The following is a 24,235-nucleotide window of genomic DNA, read 5'->3' on the forward strand; positions in this document are numbered from 1 at the left end:
TGATTGTAAGTTTGGCAAGGGTAATTATAGCAAGTAACCTACATTTATGTTTTAAAGTAAATATACACGGTGACATGAATTTGCTAGAATTATTAATACAACTCGATTTCCCGTTTACCTCACCACTACCCATAACTTTATAAACTTTCTATAAATTCGCAATATACTCCACGAATGCAGCTCGGCTCTCAGTAGATTAACGACTTAGAAAATGGAGAAAAGGATCTTTTTTTAATTACAGTAATTAATAGATGGAGGTTTCTTCCACTAAGGGAACATGATCTCTAAAGAAGGCTTTATAGTTTCTTCTTGGCTTATTCACCGATCATTAATACTCCGTTTATAGAGTCGATACGTCTTTATACCCATGGAGGTATCTCTCTTAAAATACCGCCACGGTTTTTACTTCTACATACTGATTTTTAATTGACATTTTTTTTCTTTTTCCTAGCTTTATTTTATGTCTTAATTGTTCGCTCCAATTTAGTTATTTTTATTTTAAAAAAGCCTTTATTTGTCATTTTCGTGCAGATATTATTGTGGCAATGCATAGAAGTATATATGACATCATATAATATATATGACAATCTTGTCTAGTACGTTCAAAGATATATTAATAAATATAGCACAAGCAATAAAGATAAGCTTGTTATATCTTTCTCCGGGCTTCGTAAGTAGTAACTCTTTTGTGGGCAACTGTGTACGATAATCCTATACTCTCCCATATAATGTCTCTGAATTATTATATAATAAATTTATGTAACGAAATCTTTTTGAAAAAAATCTGGGGAACGAATTACTCCACTACTATAGAACGTATTATGTGGACTTATTATGATCACAAAATAAAAAAATCTGTCTAGAATTTTCTGTGAACTATTATGAAATGTAGCTATTATGAAATAGCTTAAATCTAATGTTAAAGCTATTTGAGGTCAATCACGTCAATAAGTCAAGTTGTTGATATGCGGAATTTTCTGGAACGCAGAATTCAATCAGAGGCATCACTTTGATATATGCATCCCTATAATATCTTTGTAACAAGTCAAAGATCACAATGTACTATATAATTTAATCAACCCGTAAATAACCCAGTAGTACTCTATTTATTCTGATTAAAAATAAATCAAAGCAAAAAGAGGTAGTTTGAGAGCAGAACAAATATAAAAATAACATCAAGAATTAAGTTTCGTTTTAAAACCGCATAAACTTGAAAAAGAAAATAAAATGTAGCTAACATTACAAACAGAATGGACTTGCAAAAAGTTTTCTTTCTTGTTATTAATAGAGTTTTGAGAATAGTATTTCTAACAGAAAACATGGTATCACAGATTATATTAAAGTTTGATCTTATTACATTACTGTCTTTAATCTGTAATGAAGAATGTTGGATTACATTGCTTCTGCAAAATGGTAATTAAATACATTTTTTATTACCTTACCGGCTACCAGGGTAGAAAACTAAAAGATTTTTTTTGTGAGAATAGTTCCAATAAATTCGTTCGATCGTTAAAACAATGTTTTTTATAGTCGTTTCACTGCGCACTGATGCAACGCAATGCATTTATCGAGTCGTCAGTGTCAAGGTTGCTTACATTGTTGCAGTATGACGAACCTATAAGGAAATATAAACAGTCGATATCATTTCTAATTTCTGTTGCATTTAAAATGGAAAACATGTTATATGTGTCGGCGTGACCGCAAAAACTGTTTTAATAGGGGGTTCATAATATGTAAATGTATTGTAATGATATGTAAAAACTAAGTCCAATGTGGACGAATTAGTAAGATGCTTACTGGTTGGTATAGATGATATCTGGTAAAATCTCTGATAACGTCGTTACGCTGTTAGTCGAACATAAGAAAATTACCTAAAACGACATTTAATGAATGTGTTATAATCAGCGAATGTTAATCAGAGTTGATGACGTCACACTTTTTCTCCTATCTATAGATTTTCGACAGTTATAATCTTTGAAAAAAAATATTTTTTCGCTTCTGCCTCTGTTATTTATTTCACACAAATACTTACGGTCGTTGAATTGTTTTTGAAATGAGAGAGTAATTCCATGATCAATATCTTTACTTTTCATTTAATTTTTTTATGTGTAAATAACTTTTGTAATATTCTAACAAAATGAACATAAAGTGCTTGATTTCATCGTTTTAGATAGTCTAAAGTGTCATAGATAATTATTGGAATTATTAAAAACAATTGTGTAATTTTGAAATATAAATAAACATGGTTGCTTTAATTTACGTCCGTAAAAGACCTTTTAAGTTTGTTGGTATAGTAAATAAAGTTATATTTATCGCGGTAATACTTTGGTCATTAAAATTAATGATTCTTCTTTTAAATGTTATACGCCCACTGTAAAACATAGACAACTATATAAACTAAACATTAATAATTCATAAAACGCAACTGAATTCTGCAAGAAACTCAGCTATCAATGCGTCTAAGAATTTCTTATATAACGGAATATTATGCTTCAATAACTTACAAATATTACTTCCTAACATTGAAATAGATTATGTATTGAAGTACATAACCATACTCTGTGGTACTTTAAATTCTAAGTGTCGAATATGTCATATTTTTGTAATGATTACAATTGGATTCACTATCTCTGCTTTGTTAATTTCGTATGCAAAAAAAAGCTATACTTATAAGCTTTTTTTGAACAGTTTTTATTATAAATTAATCATTTCGTAATTATATCTGAAAGCGATACTTAATCTGATTTTTTAAATTTCTTTACTAGACATTCGTTAAATGAACAACATGTACGAGTAGCTATTCATTGCTGCTTTTAGATTTGAAACCTTATAAGTGACAATAATTTGTTTAATCGCTTATTGTATAGTCTGTGGCATTTGAACCTAACAGTATAATTGCGTTAGTACTAAAGTAGTTTAGGTAGAGACGACGTGTTCTTTCATGTATATTATTTAAATTCACATTGTCAAGTTAAAACTTATTTATATTAATGAAAACATATGTGATTGAAATTTTCAAGAAACATAATTATTAATTTTAATTTAATACTCGTTATTGTACATGATAAATCAATATCATCTTGTCAGCTAATAGACACTCGCCGCAAAGCATAAGCTTTCCTAGAAGATCACAGGATGACCTGTCTTGAGCTTTCCGCGTCCAGCGATATGCCGGTACCTTGTCGTTACGTACGTTAAATTCACACAATTACATTTTTAACAAGTACTTATTTCTAATTAAACAATATATTCTCCTTCGTTATCAACAACCTTTTGCCATTTAGTATACAAATTTTCAATGCCGGAGCGGTAAAAATTAATCGGTTTCCCTATGAAATATGTCGACAGAAACTGCAATACTACAGTCCCGCTAATACATAACATTAAAAAACATAATTGGGCTTCAACATTACATATACGAGAACTGCACTATGTTTGTTAGATACAGTTGAAATCAGAAATTATCCAACATATGTCATTGGTAACTGGTAGTAAGGTAAGAATGCGTTTACATGTATGTGTTGATTGAAAGGTGCGGGCGCTTTCTCTTGATCTTATGTTGGTTATTCCTGTTTACGCTACGGCTTCCTGTTTTATTAGATTGATTCCTAATTAATCCGAAATGTGGCATGTCCATGTACTGATTCGTGTGTGTGACTATTTATGTTTCCAACTTTGTCCTTGTAATTAGAAAATCAGGACGACACTTTTCACATTTTTACTTACGCATCCTTTATATCAGTCGCATGCTATTCCATCTCTTAAGTAATTTATAAGTATTGATGCATATAAGAGGCATCTGTCCATTTTACATTTTAACCAGAGTGCATTTAACATCGCTGTATCATTCTTCTTGGTGATCAAAGCATCGCTGATAAAAGTAATTGTCAATCCCTGATAGGACTTATGAGTTTTTATACTAGGTGTTTTCAACTCAGGCACCCACTTCAAGGCATAGGCCTCCCTCAAAGACATTTATGGAGGCATATATCGTAATCGCCATGCTTAGCAAGCGAGTTGACGATCAGATTCCCATGCTCTGGAAACTTGTTTGTGCGCAGTGCCAATCCTATATAAGTTTGAATTACATACGATTGTATCCCAGGAATCGAACCCACGATCTATGATCACAAGTCTCAATCCTCTACCGCAACGCTACCTCTGCGCGATAATTATACTCCATGTTTTACTTATTAGAATAGTATATTTTTTTATGCAGTTAGGACGTTGCATTCAGCGATATAATGTAAAAGGTTATCTTTCAATGCACGACCTTGTAACTCGCTTACACGTGGAAGTGTATGTTTAAATAGAAGCACTTGTAAATAGAATAGTTTTTTTTTATTCCATTTGTAACGTACGTTGTTCTTGTGACGTTTTATATACGATTCTTGGTACCAGTAGTCAGGTTGGTAACAGCTACATACTTTGATGTTAACTTTTTTTAAGCGTTGTTAAGTAAATTTTAAAAAAGTCGGTGTATCACTTTATTAAGTAACCTGAACATGATCTTTACTGCACCGGCAAGTGCAGCATAGGACATCCACCCACAAGGTGGACAGACGACCTTTTCAAGGTCGTCAGAAGAACCTTCATACAGGCCGCTTCCGACCGATTCTATTCGAAATCTGTGGGGTAGGATTATTTCCAATAGTCGACGTCTTACGGCTGTTGTAATTATAATCATTATTATATTTTTCGAAATGTTTGAGAAAAATTATAACTTTTATCTTTTGATGTTTGCGGTTAAAAATTATTAATATGCATTTTATTTATTCTATAGTGGCGTATATAAATGTATAAAATATTTAGTCGTTTATTACGTTATTAAAAGTTACATATTTAAAAATAATAAATAGCCGTCTATTTTTAGATTTAGTTATTCCTTGCCCCATTTTTACTACTCAAAGACGATTTTGATCAACACATCATTTTTATTTAAAACATTTTAAGATACGTAAAATTTAAATTATAAAGAATTTTAAACATAGCACTGCCAATACAGCGTACACAATGATTTGTATAATACGCGCTTGCAGCATTCGGCATATAATTAGAAATGACCTTCTTGAACTAAGCCTTTGACTCGTAACTGTCACCGCCTCATCTATTTACATCCACACATTTATAAGCCAGATTTATTATTTGTTCTAGATTTATTAGAATCTTTTATATATTTTAATTATTTTGATGATCAGGCCCTCGGCGTAAAATTAATTTGAGATTTGGTATCTCTTTTTTTTCAATATTTATACAAACTAAGTTGCCTGATAACAATAACCGAACTAGTCGAGGTTCAGTCCTGACGGGCACCACTCTCGAAATGGAATATTAAACGCGAATTAAGTGACTTTACAAGGTGGACATGCGAACTTGTTTAGGTCGTCGAGAGACGCTGGACGCAGGCTGTTTTCATCGACATCTATAGTGGAAACCTGTGTCCAGCTGTGGACATGCTACAGCTGAAATGATGAAGTTACCTAAGAGTTCAGCGGTCTCCATGAATTGAGATCAACCGGAGGGCTGTTCCAGAAGCTCAAGGCGGTCTCAATCATAATAAGAAATAAGAGATTAAGGGCACCTAACATTATCGCTTTGTAACCTCAATACGTGAAATCTGTTAATATAAATAATGCAAACAAAACTTCCGTCCATAAAACATTAACCGCCACTTACACTTCTGTTATTGGTCATCGAAGACTAGATCATCATTACTATCATCAACTTTTTCGTTAATATGTATCCACTTCTTAAATCTTCCTTCTTTGATTCTCTTCTACTGGCCCTAATAAAAATATATATAATAAAGTAGAATAGTTAAATATATATTAAATAAAATATGTCTTAAAGATCCATTTAGAAACTAAACCTTTTGAACTGCTTCGTTCTTAACCTGGCTTTAATCCCAAGAGCACCCATCTCCATCCGCCACAGCAAGTCCTACCAGCGAACTGACATTTTCCAGAATTTTCATTTTATCACCGAAAAAAACGTTACCGATTTCAGTCAAGTAATTTCTATAAATATTTCTTTTATAAATTAAAAAAATTCTGATTATGATCTACGTTCTTTAGTTTCGCAAGAAAGTATTCTTAAAATCACTTGGCGTTAATAAGACTGAATTTTTAAGGTATTTGATATTTATCACCAAAGGAATAACAAACTAAATAAACTACTTCGAGAAAGATACTATGAAATAAGACGCTATCAAATTTGGCATAAATTATGTCACAATACTACACAAGACTCTTTTTATACGCATTGAAAAATACTTTGCAATCGCAGCTGCCGCTATTAGGTCTATTTAATTATCGGGACGTAAAGTCGCAAGTCATTCGCAAAGGCGACGTGCGTATTATGACGATGTTGCATACTGTATCGTCTAGTAACAACAGATTATGTATGGCTCGCGTAAGTACGGAATGAGGTAATTAAATTGAAAGTCAACTTTCAAAGTGAACAAATGCATTTGATGATTTGTCACTAAATTAGCGGGGAGTTAAATGTTTTTTCATTCGTTTAGTTTTCATCTGAGTTCTCAGGCAGCACTGCGTTATGGAGAGTGTATATATGACGCGTAGTTCATCTTATTTCTAGGTTACAAGTGTAAAAGATTTTTTCTGGCAAATGGGCGGTACATTCTCCGATCACACGATTTTCATGTATGAACCAAATGACTCATCACGATATCTTCGGAACTATGAAGCGTAGAGACTTGAATTTAAGTAGAAATATTTCTTTCGTTAAGAAAATGTCAGCTAAGAATTACGAAATTCCACGCAGAAAGTGAACTTGAGAGTTCATTTAGAGAACATTTAGTTCGCGAAGCAGACGGGAAACAGCTATTAGTAAGTTAATTGGCTAAAATCATGTATAAAGTTAAACTAAATTTAGATTTTTAATTCTATATTATGTTAACTTTTAATTAATCAAATGACTAACAAGTCGCTATAAATATAATAATTGCGAGCTAGATGTCAGCCTATAACTATTCAGCTACACGTTGCCAAGGGAGTCCGCCGTTATTCTTAGCTCCCGTAGTCGGAAAGAGTTTCTGGATTTGAATAGGTACTGGCATTTCTTATCATAACTTGTTCGATTCGTATTGTTATAACATAATTCCGTCTCAAGAATAAAACCTTTTTTAGATGTATTTTTTTGTACTTAACACGTTCTGGTACCTTGCTGTGTCACAAAACTATTCGAATATCAATATATTCATGTACATACATGTCATATACATACATATACATATTACATATCGTGTTCTTTTTTTCAATTTGCGTGTGGCGCTCACGATTATTATACAGTTTTTTTTTTAAATAGTACAATACAAAATCATAATGTTACAATAACACACGATATTTTTAAATGGTGGTAACATAAGGACGTTAATTTGAATTTGGAATATTTTTTTTCACACTAAAAGAGTTTAATTTTCAAAATAAATCATAAGTCGCCAGAGTTACACTCATAACAACTTGTTTTCGTGAGTGTTATGATATCTGTTAACTTGTTTAAATGAGCTAGTATGCGGTACTATTGTGTACTAATCGTGTTCGCTTTAAGTACTAGTAATCGAAACAGAAATAGCTAGACGACAGACGATCGACGTTCGTAACAACTATTTAAATTATTGGATCGTGGCTAACACGCTTAGGCTAGTTACACACACACACCTGTTAAATAAAAAAGGTTGATGTCCATAACAATCGCTTTCCTACATTATTATTTTCAAAGACCATTTTATTTCATTTCAATTGTAGTTATAAGCAACAGCAACAATTAAACACAAACTTTACAGTAAATCTTAGAAATTTTTTTATACGCAGGTTTTTACTATTACAAAATTATAAAAAGTTAAATAATTTCGTATATTATCATTGACAAAAACATCTGGGGCATAATAATTTATCTCCTTTTCTAATATTCCTGTAGATGTATAACAAAAAATCAGATTAATTTCCTTTCTAAGCTGATTAATGTTTTCACATGACATTTACCTGTCCTAAAGGCGAAGTGTTACGTTTTAGTGGTCGCAATATCATTTACTTTTTTTCACATTGAATATTAATAATAATAATTTTAACTCTAATTTATAATATTTTAATATCCTAGAACAAATATTTTTACTTGTCGTCGTTTCAACGACTAGACTCCACTACAAGGCAAAGGCCCTTAAGATATCTATGGCTGGATATACCATAATCGCCACGCTTGTCAGGCGGATGAGCGATTGCAGTATAGTAGTATAAACAGGTTTGTGAGCAGAAGCAATCCTATACAATTAATACACAAAATGTGAATTAAATATAAGATTGTATCTAGGGAATCGAATACACGACCTTACGATCGCAAGTCACAGTTTTCTATCGCTAGGTTACCACTACGCAACATAATTTGATTTCATAACAGATTTAAGAATTAAAATTTCCTTATATTGGTATATTTTTTGTTTTATAGTTTAAAAAGTAGATACCCAGTTTTTCAGTTAAGAACAAATTATGCAAAATGTATGTTAAAAGCGTCGATTTACTTTCGTACATCGGAGCACGTCTCCTCCCATCTGATCCTGCCTTAAGTGCAATTTCATTCCAGTTCGTCGCGGCGCTATCATAATGCGTTTAGAAAGTTCAAAACTAATTCTTTACACGCGCTTCTCTTGTCTCACACAATCTTCGCGTATGTTAATTTAATTACGCATTACGTTACAACGCTGATTGTATTTGATTATACAAACAAGATAATAATATGCCTGCATTTATATTAACTTTGTGTGTTGATTTTTCGCAATTGTTCTTTTATGCGTTTGACCTGCTAAAAGAATTGAGATCTAATGGGGCGGTCAAAAATGTTTTTTTTTTTTTAATATAAAATATCATACATATGTATTTCGTGGAAATTTAAAAAATTAGGAGAATTCACGGACGTTAATAGAGCTGGACTCGTATATTCCAGTTATTTTCATAGCGATCTGTATAACGATATTTTAACATAGGTTAGTGCCGCGTATGTTAATTATACTTTACAAAAAAATGCTGTACGGGTTATTTGTTTATAACTTAAAAGATGTTTTTAAATTAATTGACATTTAAACAGACTTCGCAGTACATTCTTATTAACAAATTATTTATGCGCCATAATTTAAAATCCTGTATAAAAATGACAGACATACGATAAATACAAAAAAAAATAAACTCGTAACAGCTCAATTTCGTTTTCAAAACGTTAACAAATCCTTCATGGGTCCTAGTGTATATGTAACAAAGTTCAACGATATATCTTAGACTTTCGTTTTCTTAGTTTTAAAATTAAATGTATATCATATATTAAATGTTACTATAGTATTCAAAGGTTTTTATTTGATCGCAATGTGATGCAATTAGTTTGTTGATTCATTTAAATGGTTGATATTGTAATGTAAACAACAAACATTGTTAAATCATTCATCATCATTAAAAAGAGCTATTGTTAAGTTTCTGGCCGGCTCTTCGCTGCAGACCAACGCTCTCTGCTCGTGGTAGCTTACTACTTATAATGTTAAAATAAAAGATGATTTAAAAGCGCATGTAAATGCGTTCTTGAATAAAAATATTTTGAATTTGTATTTGAATCACAATTCTATAACTTTGATATTGAAGATGATACATCTTGTAGCCATAAACATGTAAATGTTGAGCGTTTAAAACATCTCATTTTCTCCAATATGTTATCACTCGGGTGTTACTTAAAATGATTATGTTGGTACTACGTTTTGCGTTAAGAAGTAAACAGTAGACTGTTGCGTCGCTTATGTAGCCCTATCAAGGACACGTATTCATCCTACGTAACTACTTTTTGATAAGCTGTGGGCTGTTTGAATAAACTATTTACTGTTTACATTGAATGCAAAAATAGATTTTTTAAAAACGTTGCGAATTTTTCTGTAGTACTCACAAACTAATTTCAAGATACATTCGCATTATCCCACACACAATATCTCCAAACAATCTCACTATAACAGAAAATAACTATTTTTAACTTGAAATCAACTTAAATTGCTCTTAAACTTACATTGAACTTACATTTGTATTCTTTGCCGCTTCAGGTATTATGCTGTCTTAGCCGTTTTACATTTCAGGGCTGGATTCTTTACTCATCTATTTTTGCCTGCGCCGGTTACGTTGCTCACAGAGATACTCCGTAACATGAGGCGCGAATTAATACCTGTACTCTTACCCACACAGACAGGAACCAACTTCTTCTGAATAAGTGCTGTGTATTTCAAATATATTTACAGCGGATCTTGTCTAGAATTGCGCCGAATATGATTCAGGCTTAAGACATTCTTTTTACGCAACCCTTGCTACATCTGAAATGTGGCATCCACCAGCTGCGAAACGCAGTAGATATTCTGTAGGTTCATCTTAAGAACGCTCGCCGCAGTAAGGCCGAGTTTGTCTGCGTTGGTTATAACCGGCAAATATAAAACCAGTAGGTTTGGAAAACCTAATTTCCATGTTTCCTTTCATTGAAGTAAAATGTATTATATCAGCTGTCTCTTTTCTCCGTATAGTCACTGTAAAGGTCAACATCTTAATTTACTTCATTATTCTATACTCATAAAGGCTGATAACGGCTCCCCGCGTGCTTTACTTATTTCTTGCGTATTCACACCTGTTACTGTTCTGTCAGGGATTGAGTCCAGCTTATATTTCCCATGAACCTTTATCACAAGAATTGTTCAATTATTTTAAGGTAATAATTATAAGGTAATGAAGTATTATACAAAATATTTCGCTCTCGGTAATTATTTTGAACTTCCTCTAATAGTATAATCATCATGTCAGGTAATAGAATAGCTTATATGATTAGTTAAGTTATTTATAGCTATTCTAGACTAAAACAATAACTGTACAGATTTCGATTATGACGAATTTAACTTAATCCAGAAACTTAAAGTAAACTTACGTTCAGGCTGATGCCTCTTAAATAAATATTTATTAAGGCCAATATAGACTAGCTTGGCCGCACCCTGAGACACTCGGACACCGTACAATTCTACAAAGTTAACTGTGTATAATTAGCTAATTAGTGAACAAGCTACCGCGTTACGCTGCCATTCTGCATCAAGAAAAGTAGGTCTACGATCCTAAGTCTATGAATATTTACCTGAGTTCTTTGCAAGCTATATCCGTCGCGTCAAAGTTTTATTTAATTTTCGTTACTTATATAATATAAAAACTGTGAATCCGTAGCGACTTTTGTACATATTCTTGAGACTACTGGTCTCAGATGGCTGAAACTATCCATGATAAGGAAAGATTACGATAGCATTTTAAGCATTGTTTTATTGAGTAGATATTTAAAATGTGTAAGAAAAGGAAAGCCCATTCATGTTTCGGAAAAATGTTGCTTATGTCATAGACCGTACTGATGTCTCCAAAGTCTTAGATAACAACTTCAAACAATTCCTTTCACCAATAATTTGGTATTAGATTTTAGAATATTTTGGTCACATTATGTGAAGAAATGAGAGAGTAAATTGTTAAAGATTAAGAAATCATGCTGGTTTAAGATGTACAGATCCAGTAAAAGCCGTGCGCTAGGTGCCTTCGAGAGACCACCATTGCTACCACCATGATCACCTTTACTCTGCGAAGAACATTCGACTTTAAGAACGAGATGTCGTTGAACCTAATGCGCGGTACAACTGTATTAGCGTGAATAAGGAACAGACTATCCATTTTTTAAATAGCACAGTTCTAGAGGGACAGTGATGTGCTCCGAATGGAGTTCCAAAAGTGGTGGTCTTCTTCGGAGCTGATGCCCTGGAGCAAAGAGTTGGTTTCGTGGGTAGACAACCCTGATCACCCTGTCTTCCCTAGATGGCAGACGGTGTATCTTTTGTATCCCGAAGATTTCGCTGCCAAAACCAAAAAAAAAATCCCTAATAATTCCTACTAGAACACTAATCTTTAAGCATTACTATTATTAGACTGTTTAGAGATACATTATAGCGATAATGACTTAGATTTTTTTTTATAAAACTCCATGGCTTACTTTGTTTTCTTACGAGTCAACTACCTTAAACATATCTTGTGTTTAAACAAGGATTGTCTTTAAAACCGTTGGCTTTAATTGATAAGTGAATGCGATACGTAAACTCAATAAATTACATTTGCTATCAATATAGACGTCAGACAAGAGATTAATAATTGAGTTACTTAAATTACATACTTGTTTTGATTTCTTTAGCAACTGCCCGGTTACGTTGTATTGTTTATTAAATCCGTGTTACAATTTCACGATACTTTAATAACTGTAGAATAGGAATTCCGTACGTATCCAGTGTTGTAAAAATATTTGAATTTAGTTTAATATCAATTTCATTGACCGACGAAGTATGAGTCGCCAAAATGATTTATAATATTATCTATCACTCTTCAGGCATAAGTCTATTTTACTTAAGATTACAGACGGAAATCTCCCACTCGAGACCAGTATAAATTATTTAGTGTGAATTAATTATCTATTTAATTTTCAATTTTCTTAACCATAGGTGATCAGCGGTGATCCTGTTTTGGGATAATAGGTTAAACTTTGAAAATTGCGAAAATATAGATCATTTGTTGACAAGGAAAAGCTTTTTCAAAGTTCCGATTGCTACATGTTAAAATAAATGTTTTACTGTCCCTGCAGACGTTATACTACTAAAAGTTATTGGCCTGGCGTATTTCGGAAGAGTTTCATAGTGATCACTTTTTACAGGTACATTGGAAATATGGTATAAAATCTTTAAAGCTTTTTGCTGACAAATGTGCAATACATTCATCCCTTAACTAATTATTATTTATAACTGTAACTAATAATTCTATATAGCGTGATAAATAATTAAAAAAAATTAAAATGAAATGTTAAATTTTGCAATTACAGTTTTTATTTCATGTTTAGGTACGCTTTTACACCTATAACAAAACCTGTTATATATTTATGACAGCATAAACGAAACACCCTATATATTAATAATATATGTATTATAGAAATCTTCTAGAACAAAAAGTGTCGATGATTCTTGCTCCAACGACTTAAGAAACCATATGAAACGCAAACTTGTATAGAAATCCTACTAAAATGTAAAAAAAATAGGTGGATATATTAATAAAACTTGAAAATTATTTTAATAATCAAAAAATCATGAGTGTTATTTATTGAAATGAAATAGAAAAATGGGCTCTTCTCAGATCAGGGCGCATTTGAAATCATGTAGGGGTAACATCAATATATAGGATGTTAGGTTATGTGTATAAAAGATTTAAAGGCGTGAATATTGTTTAGATTATGTTTTAGTTAAGCATATTTTTGATTATGGTAATTTTTAGTTCAAGATGACAACTTAGTGAAAAAGAGTCGAAGGACGGTACGCGTGTCTGTGTCTGTGTCTAAGGATGATAATTTAATAAACATTTTAATTAGATTTGCTTCAATTTTTTTTTTCAAATCACATGACATTGATAGTCTATTAGTCGAGTTATGGTTTAATCGCCCGATAGTTTAAACAAACCTAACATTGTTCGAATTGATTTCAATTGGACATCGCTATCGCAAAGTTAATCATTTATCCATAAAAAATAACAAACACAATGTCCCTACATTGTATTATAATAAGTTCTTTATTTTTATTACATAACTTGCTCACATTTAATCTGTACGAGTTACAGTGCGGTCGTTGTTCATATGAATAAGTTATTTGACTCCGGTTATCTTAGTAGATACACACGTAGGTATAAACGCGCCGTTGTTTGTTACATTTTGACTAACTGGTTACCACTATTCAATGTCTAGAAATATAGTAACGTTTAAAAATCAATCTGTAACTTTCTTTAATCATTATACAATTGTTTTTACATTTTATAATGATGTAAGTCTGATAAAAAAATTCTTCACGCAATAATAATTAAATAAGAATGTAAAAATATAAAAGGTCGAGACCCTTAAAGATGACAAAGTCGCTGCAGGCTATAAAGACCAAGAAGAAACAGACATTACGTTTAAAAAGCAAACTTAACCGTAAAGTTGGATTTAAATAGATAAGTTTTATTTATAAACTTATAGGCTGTGTTATCATCTGCATCAGATCAGTAAATTAAAAGCGCATGGAAGCAGTTTTTATTGATTTTACGCAGACGAAATTAAATTCAGGTTTAACTAAAGTAGTAAAATAACAAGACACTTTTAATGGACAAATTTAAAAGGTATACATTATCATCTTTTCGGAAACTGTACGCATCCAGTGTCTTTCGACGACCTCAAAAAGGTTTTTCACCTTGTCTGTCCTACTTTGCGATTGTAGGTCTGTAATCACCTCATCAGAAACATAAGGGTCACCAGCTGCTATCTGTTTTACGAGCTATATAGCCTGCCCAGTACCATTTTAACTTGCATTTTAACGCTATATATATTTACACATATATACAGCGTATATATATATATATATATGTATATGTTTTTCGTTGGATATGGATATTCTCATTCGTCATCCGATCTCATGGAGAAACTCCGAGCGTACCCTCTCTCAATAGCTCGTTGTGCGTCTGCGAACTTGTCAATGATGCTTGCCCGTACCGCCGTAAATCATTACTAGTAACGCACATTGGTCCTAGATCTTCATCTTAAGGCACTGAGTAGTTTCTAGAACGCTGACCAGCTGAGTTTGATTTGACGATACACCTCTTTATCAAAGTTGGATTCATATAGTTTGACTGTTTATTTTATGCATCATACTATTATTATAGTTTTTTCTGTTCTCTGAAACGTTATTTAATGTCAAAAGCACCAATTCTAGCGATGGATAGTTTCGTCTTTATTATCCACATATATGACATAAATTGATCATAGTGTGGGATTCTTCCTAGGGCCGGTAGGTCTTGAGTTATTAACACGAAGTCCGAACTAGAAGTGTGTATCATTCGAGTTTCGTCCGTATTTATATCGCCGTTACTGAACAATTTTATTTGTGTGGAAATCCCCTTTTCGTTTTGTTATTTTTGTAATGTTGCCCCTACAAGAGATATAAGGTCAATTTTCGAGATATAATTTGTTATAAATATCTTTGTGAGTGTTATTCTCTATATTTTATTAAATATTTGGCCTTGCCTCGAGGAATATCCTAAACAAATATCTAATTTGTTATTAAAATATATATATTTATAAATGTCATGCAGTCTTTATTTATAAATTGTTAATATAAACCACCTGTACACAATCATTTAAAAGTCACTCGTTTCATGCCATGAATACTTGAGGTTATATGCTTTATACCATTTCTATTAAAAGCCGTAAAAATAGTCTGGAAGAAAAATAACAAAAATAAGCTAATGCTAAAAGAAAATCTATGTACACTAATTCGAAATTTTTAATGAAAAAAACTTATTTTTATATTAAATATCATATATAATTTAAAAGGTATTGTTAAAAAAGACTACAAACTCATCATTAATGTGAACGTGATTTTCTGAAATCGATCTTTTCTGTAGGCTGCTTTATTGTAAATGTCTATTTGATTTTAAAATTATAGACATTTTTAACGGTACCTTGCCTTATGGCAATTTGTAAATAGTACTCCGTTCCTTGTCACATTTCGAATTTACGAGTCAAAAAGCCGATTCGGTCTGAATAATTTATATTTATATTATTTATAACAGAACACGCTGTATATATATGTAATCTACATTCCGTCACATATTTGACTGTTGCTATGAAAGTTTTTTCACGACGACACGTGTCGTGACCGGCGCAGTCGGTAGCAAGGCATGCAACCATATGTTAACCGATTATGTTCTTTAAACGTTACACGAGTAACCCCCGCGCTGTGCTTACAGAGCGTTACAATTTAATTAAAATGTAAATGAATAATAATATTTTAAAAGAGTTCGAGATTATTTTTTTGTTTTAGTTGTAATAAATCTGTTTTTGATAGCAAAGTTACCATAGTAATAATAATAGTAGTAATATTCATGAAAAAAAAACTGCTTGTAGAACTAATACATTGATCCTGACGGAACACAGAGTGTCCACTCACTCGCCTTTTCGCAATATGAACAAAGCAATTCTTTAAGTTTTTCGTATAGCCAGGAACAGCTGTGATGGTTCGAAAAAAACTTTTCATCATTGTAAAGGTAGATCAGACAAACCTGGCTACATGGCTGCAGCCCCACGCGTTAGTCTGATCAGGTTCGAACCACCTTCAACACCATCACAGTAGAAGCAATACACATCGCCGATCGGCACAGAAGGCGTTACTTAGTGAGAGACAAAGCATGAAATAAATAAAAAACTATTAACAATATCTTTAATGTACTTCAGTAGCTTTAAAGAACTTAAAGATATCTGACGAGAGCGAAAACGTTCAAAACATCTGAGGGCATGACCGGGGATTTCCCTTCTTTGGGGATTTTCCTACTAGGTTCTAATTATTTATTTGAAGAACAAAAAAAGAAGAGAAGTAACCCCTTTAATAATTTTATTATAAAGATGTATCTATTTTTAAAATATTATTTAAAAAAATAATAGCATAGAAGCCAGGTACATTTAAACGATGCTGTATATTATTTTCATCGATCTAATATAATAAATAAATATGTAAATAGCAGTTAGATACTGTCTCCAAAGACGTGACCCGATAGCGGTCAAAGCACGCGACGATGTCTGTGATGATCATGGTTGTCAATTTCAATTGTTTTATATCTCTTCTGTTTTATTATTAAAATTTTATACAATGCATTAATTCTATAAGCAGTTTTTAACCAAAATTTCTACAGTACCGGTACCTATTACATTTTTACTACCAAAAATAGTTTTGTTATTATCAAAACAAAAAAATAATCATGACTCTATTCCATTAAATATCCTACAAAGATTTGGTACAACAATATATTGCCCATATTATAGTTTGACAAAATAATAATAAATAAAATACCATGGAGCACAAATAACTGTCTGAATCTGTTGATTCCTCTTAGGATGCCGTTACGAAACCTCTCTTTATATATAGGGCAGCTATATTTCATTCTAGTATTTTGTCTCTTTTAGTATTTCACTTTTATAACATACACAAATGATAGTTATAAATGATCTAAAAACGTTACATTGCTTTGTAATAAATTATAAAAGGATTGTTAATAATGTCACACCGGCACAGACGAAATCAGTATAACATATATGTCCATCCGTTGATCGATTGTAACAATTACTGCTCATTAAAACCGTTGCACGCGTACGGCTTCGCCATTGTTACCAATTCTTTCATAATTTATTCTATAAATAACATAACAATTTTTGGTTGGTTTAGGATAAAATAGAATAAAATTTCTTTAGTCCTCGTGTCATTTTCTAGAATTATTTAAAAATAATCAGATTATTATTATAGCTTTGTATGTATAGCTTACTTCTTTATCATCCATGCTTTACAATTAAAATACTACTAAATTAATAATAACAATTCCATACTATGATTGTCTGTAAGATATTGCCTTTGGTGATATGACTGCCCATTGTACTATTTTTCCGCTATTATGAATCTTTCTTTTCTGATGTGTACATTAAGTAAAAATAAATAAAAACAATCGCGAAATAAATTAGAACACCTAAAGAGGTGTACATAATGATACAGCACCATTACAATATCTCACTAAATGATAAAACTACACAACAGTCTTCTGTTGCGAAAGCTCTATCTTCGTGCCGTACGTCAATTTAAAAGTGATTCCTGCGACGAGTTTAAAGTGTGCAAACTTTTAATTTGCAATTGCATGTAATGGAGCGAAAACGCACCGTTTGGAGAATTATTTTCAAAGTCTGTGTACATCTACCGCTTCTGAGTTTTATTTTTCAGGTCCAAAAAAAGAAGATAAACAAAAACAGAATTTCCTTTCAACTAACTCTATAAGAGTTCCTACTTAGTTCTATTTTTATTTTAATATTCTGTGTGAGGTTTTAAAAATTTAATCTTTAGTTGTATAGATCATAAGTTTAATTTATTAGATCGTAGTGTAAAAGAGATCGCAATTTTTTCAGCGATTAACTTGGAGTTTTTGTACAAAGGAACAAATAAATAGGGATAGTATTAATATTACTACAAAAAGTAATGGTTGAAAAAATATACTAATAAATTTTATTTATTTGTAAATGAGTTTAAATTTTAGAGCAATTTCACCAATGTATGTATAATATTATGACTAACATCCCAATCTGTTTTAACAAAAAATAACATTTGAGGTTCGAAATACTTTCAAATATTTATATGATTCTCCTAAAATACATAAATGATTGTTGATGACTTGAATAATTTTAAGAAATAATTGTTTTGAGAATCATTGAATAAATTATATTGAAGCGAATTAGATTTTGAAATGTACAATGCACTTTCTATTGCGTAATTAACGGAAGCAATGTGTCAATAAACAATTAATCTTGCTGTAATAAAACCTTATCAGTCTACTTCGTACTTGGTTTTCTACCGCGGAAGGAGAAAACAAAGTATCAAGACCCGCCGAGCACTTCTCGCTCTTCGCCGCATTTCTCGAACCTAAAGGAGGTTAAGTGCAATGTCAGATGTCAGTTTATATTGGACGCAACTGAGTGCATATTGGAGAATAAATACATTCAGTCATAGTTCGGCGCGTGGTAGGTACGTATCAATAACTTGGCACCGTCGGGGACTCAACATTCGCATTATGCAATTACCTTTTTATAGCGAAATGTCTTATTAACAAGAAATCGCTTCATTAAAATTGCATTGTATTTACTTGATATTGAATGCATTTTTGTTCGATTGGATTTCGATTGCGTTTGTGAGAGTGAAGAGAAAATAGATACTTCGATCGTGGTACTACGTATAAGATTTAAATATAGACCGTACGGCGACATTGTAGGCGACTCGATAGTCTGCGGTCGTACATTTTATAGTTCATTACTTCCTTATTTTGTTGATATTAATACCGATAATTGCCCTATTCAGTGACGCTAGGGCTGTGAGGCCTTTGTGTACTTCTTCACCTGTTTATTGGATGGGAAAATATATAAATTTTGTATTTATTACAAATTACTAATATATAAGCTATGTATGTCAGTCATGCTATAATTTATTTCCATCATGGAAAATAGACGCCCAGTGCAAGGCATAGGCCTCCACAAAAGATCACTACGGCGGTCCATCCAGCGACTACCCGCGACCTTGACCATGTCTTTAATCCACCTTGGGGGGGGGGGGAGGTTACCCACAATTAACGAAAAATTTTTATGTTCTTTCCTTTATTCTTACACTTATATCATCTCTGTTCATTAAACGTACACGACACATAGTGGATATTTATTTTTAATACGATAACAACCGCATAGATTTTATCGATAATCATACATTTTATTTGCATCGTTATTTCAAATGTATAGATAGATATTTATATATATATATTATGATATGTTTATAAATTAAAAATTATTTATACAATAAAGGGTACCCATTACTTTATATTTAAGATGTTTTTATGTGATTATTTTCCTTTTCAATTTCATTTTACTTTTTTTTATTTTATTTTGGTTCTATGATATTACTTGGTTCACCTACCTTTATTAATTTATCTCCTCACCGCCTATGGGTTAACTGGTAGAAAATGACTTCGACATTAAGTTCGCCGTTATACATAAAATACGTAAAAAAAATTTATAAATAAAATAATTAAGGATAAATGAAGTTAATTAAATATATATAAATAAGCATTTTTTTACACGCAATACTATTTTTATTCTACAATATTAATGCTACCTAGGGTGCCATAGTATTTCTTTTTTTAAGCGTTTATTTTTTCTGCTCTTAGCTGCCAGTATAATGTTACAATAGGTCTTCGTAGCAACTTATTTCCAGTCAGTGCGTTGTTTGCTTTATGAAAACTCGTTCACTCCGTCACCTCCGACGTACTCTATCCGAGCACAAGTTTTAAACATCAGCGAAAAATTATACACCTCGCCTTTGCTTGGAGTAATCGAATACGTGACTTACTTTGTTTGCGCTTAATTGACTTAAACAAAAGCCTTTTTGGAAGGTGCTTTTGTAGTATAACTATCGAGTGATTTTTTTATTTTTCTTGTGTATAGTGCTTATATTGCTTAAGCTGCGTCTAATTGCCAATTACGTGAAGGTTTTTTTTTAGTAAAAACCGAGGTTCAGTTAAAATAAATATACAATAAACAATTTATTGGCTAAACTTATCTCAGAACAAAAAGCTTTGAGAAGCTTTATTTATTATTGACCGTCTATTAATCAGAGATATGTTCGGGCGTACTGATATCTTTTAAATATCCACCGTCATTAGTTTTAATAAGATTTAAAAGAATATTAATCGTAAATTCTGAAAGTCGCTGGCTGGCATCTCAAGATTGGAAAACGTCGCGATCTTTGGAGGAGGCTTGGGCCTCGCAGTGGACAGACAGATGATGATGAATCGTAAATTAAAATAGAATCGCCGTTCGAAAACTGGACAAACTGATTTTGGCTGTAAATAAAACAGCGGGCGTTTCAAACCGACACAGTAAAATGCAACGTCTCTGGTTTAAGCAGACGAGTGAACCCTCGAGTTTCGTTACCTATTAATATAATTATTATATTTACATAAATATATAGGTATAATTTATAGCTCACGGATGTACATATATATGTCATTTGAAGGTGAGATTCAAATTCTTGAATTCTTTATTTAATAAACGGTCGATTACCTCTTTTTTACGTCAAATTGAATCTTCTAATAGTTTAAAACAAATGCCTCAGACCTGGTAAGTGAAAGAAAGTCAGGGCTATGTAATAGACTATTTAGATGGTGCTTAGTGTAATAAATATTATTATTGTTTGTTAAAGTAATATATAAGTATAATGCTGCCTTCGCGAACTTACGTAAATTGCCAGCGGTGTTGTAAAAGCTAGCGCAACGATAGTGCAGTGCAATAGTTACTTAGTGTGGATGGTGGTTCGCAGCTCACTGGGTGGTGCACCAGTGGCGGTTGTACGAGCGGTCGCTGTGCTCGCTGCTGGAGTTGCAGGCGCGCAAGGGTGCGTACTGCTGCTCGCCGCGGTACGTGCTGGCGCCGGAGTACGGGCCGCACCTGCTGCCGCTGCAGCTCACCACACAGCGCCACTCGCCGCCGCCCGCGCACTTGTAGCGCTGCGACCGCGCGCCGGACCAGGTGCGTGCCCTCACATACACCTACCGAATAGAATAGTGCACCAGCGATTATAATTTACGTTGGTAAACATATACTTACAGAACAACGGTATACTAAGTAAGAAAATAACTCGCGATATTCTACAGACAGATGTTTTATCAAATAGACACGAGAGCTGCTTGATAAGTCCGTGATATTTTTTTAATAAAAAAATTGTTATCGGTAAATTAGCGTTTTATTTTTCAACATAGGTTATGTTAGATCATTTCATTTAGGCAGTCGTTTTTCGATTTTTTTATTTCTTCCAAATAAAGGCTTTCATTGAAGCTATCAAAATAAATGTTTATTTTAAATATGATCTCTTCGTTATATACCTTTTTCTAGATACCTTTTTGATTTTCCAAATATTCATATAAAATGTTATGTACGCGCTCAGATGTGATGTCTTCAGCCTCAGCCAAATCGTCCTTTATTATTCTATAAAATTTATAGCAGATTTCTGGCATGATGACCTCTTTGGGCGACTTCTACGTCAGAGTCACTTCTGCTACAATGTAACTTAGTTAACCACTTCTTAACCATTAATATTAATAGTGCAGAACTCCCTTAACATTTACCAAGTTTTTCCTTGGTTTCAGTGATGGTTTTTCTTACGTAAAAAATTGCTTAATCAACATACAACTTCACTTTATTTTTGTTGTCTGCTCTTAATAGCTATCAAACACGAACTAAATGACGCAGCTTGCTTGTAGCCTTGATAGACAGTTTGTTGTTTAAAAAAAACAGAGGAACTACAGGGGAAATTTAAAAAGTCACGGAGCGAGCTATATGATATGCCCTCGTATAATCAATAGGTTCCAAATGGAATATATGCAACGTATAGTCACGTGAGCAGTGGTAGCTCAGGCAGAGGACTGAGATTTGCGATCGTATGTTGCAGGTTCGATTCACAGGATAAAATTTAATATATTTAAATAGGATTGTGTAAAAACAACTTTCTATACGACGGGCACGCATCCTCTGCGTACATAATACAAACTGCAATCGCCAATCCGTCTTCCTGGCGATTATGGTGTATTCCCCTACAAGTATCTTTAAGGAAACCTATACCTTACAGTGGGCATCTATGGATGGACGCGATGACGACAGACAAGTACTTAATACAACAGTGCTATAATATGCTAGTGCTTAACAAGCATTTTATTTAAATTTTATAACATAGCTTCATTGCAATGTTCAGTATTTCTACGAGATCGAATAAGTAGGTCGATTGACAAACGAAAGTATATAACTTAACGGATTGGCAAGTTGGAGTAGCAATGGTTAAGCCATACGTAGCCGTCATGACATACCGAACAGATAGGCTCTGGGACCTTAAGGTTTGGAGATAAAGAAGACAGGCAACATCGTAAGGTCGTCGAAAGAAGCTGAATGTGGGCCGTTATCAAATGGTTCTATTGCAAATTTATGGAGAAGGCCTTTGTCCAGCTTGTGGACGTTGTCTAGTTGAAATAACGTCTGACATAGCCACTATTTACAACATACGGTGAAGAAAAATACCATAGAGAAACGGGTATGTTATATGACTATACTCTTTGTCTATCAATCCGTGTCACGTACGACTTGTAACCTCTGATAGAATATTGTCCCCGTAGTGAAAATTTTAAGATTATTTTTCATAATGGTATCCAACTTAACAGGCCAATGGTTATCAAAAAGTAGCAAAGAAAATATACAAAAAGATGTCTTTGTTAGCAATTAAATCCATGTCCGTAATTAAATAGTAAAGTTCTAATATCGTTGAAGCATCAAGTTATCAGGCTCCTGGGTGGTGCTAAGTTGATAAAATTATCTTTATACTGTAATGGAAAATGTGAATAGAAATTAAGTATCAACACATAAGTTAAGACATAAGGAACAGTATTGCCGGTTTAAGATGTGTTGTGAAAGTCATACAAAATTAACGGGCAGGTGTAATTTATATATTTGTATATTAGTTATTAAACTACAGGTATGATTTTTTCATACATCTACATACGCGGTAGCTGACGTATTTATTTATATTGATATCTATCCGTTAGGTCATCACGCGGAAATTTATTATTTATTTGTCCCGCCAACAGCAGAACGTTTTTACATAAGTTTCCGATAACGTTGGACAAATTTTAAGTATATTTGAGTATAGGCTAGCCTAGTTAAAGCTAATTGCTTTTAAGTCAACGTTAAAAGATGTAAAAAGGGCTCAAACGAATCAGGCTAAAATTAACAATGTTTAATTATTATAAACGAGACATCTAGGGCTTACAATACCGAACTAAAATCTAAATACCGGTACGTAATATTTGAAATTTGAAATATCGCGATACCGGTATTAAAACCGGTATTATTAATAAAATTCTACTAGATATATTTTTACTTACCTCAGTTGTTATATTGACTTGTTAACAAATAATATATGAAATCCAATAAATATTGTTCAGAAATGAGTAGATATTATTTATTTTATTACATAGAAAGTAGGAGTAGATAAATACAAGAAAACGTGCAAGTAAAAAAATAAAATATAAGTAAAACATATTAAATTCTATTACAATTTTCATATCGGCTCGTATCGCATTATATGATTAAAGAAGCAAAAATATAATTTAATTAAAAGTATTTATGAAATAATAATAATAACTTGTATTTGGTTTATTAAAGTATGCTCTTAAAACATAAACAATCAATCGTTTCATTATCAAGCGAGGACCGAACTTTCGTACAAATATATATATAACCAGTCGCCGAAAAAGCACTTTCTGACTACACTTGTCGGCACTATTGTCATTAAGAAATCATAAAAATTTTGTTAATACGTTCGTTTCGTTCCTGTTTTTTCAAAAAAAGTAATTTCATCTTTTATTCTTTACTGCAGACCTGGAATTTTTTAGTTAATTACTTGTAATTAATTAATATTATTTCAAATTCTATTTATATTGTGCCTAAATTTAATTTTTATCAACTAATGTAATTCCCAAATACCGGTATTTTTACATAAATACCG

At 32.3% G+C, this 24,235-nt stretch overlaps 1 protein-coding gene across 2 annotated transcripts in view; it reads left to right on the top strand.

Moving 5' to 3' along the window:
* The window catches only part of dsx (doublesex), a 186,683-nt gene that overhangs the window by 107,346 nt on the left and 55,102 nt on the right, over nt 1-24,235 (top strand). The window contains exon 5 of one of the 2 annotated variants that reach the window (XR_011106745.1): nt 21,005-21,092. Coding sequence is in view for 1 of the 2 variants with exons in the window: in XM_068763151.1 (XP_068619252.1) it covers nt 21,005-21,189 (185 nt within the window). In the remaining variant the exon portion in view is untranslated. Of the gene's footprint in view, nt 1-21,004; nt 21,214-24,235 lie in introns of those variants that run through there. The other variant, XM_068763151.1, reaches the window with a different exon arrangement.

Source organism: Battus philenor, unplaced genomic scaffold (genome assembly GCF_028537555.1).
Source record: "Battus philenor isolate CCGP_79_NKW_IND1 unplaced genomic scaffold, ilBatPhil1.0.hap1 SCAF_17, whole genome shotgun sequence".
Taxonomy (NCBI): domain Eukaryota; kingdom Metazoa; phylum Arthropoda; class Insecta; order Lepidoptera; family Papilionidae; genus Battus; species Battus philenor.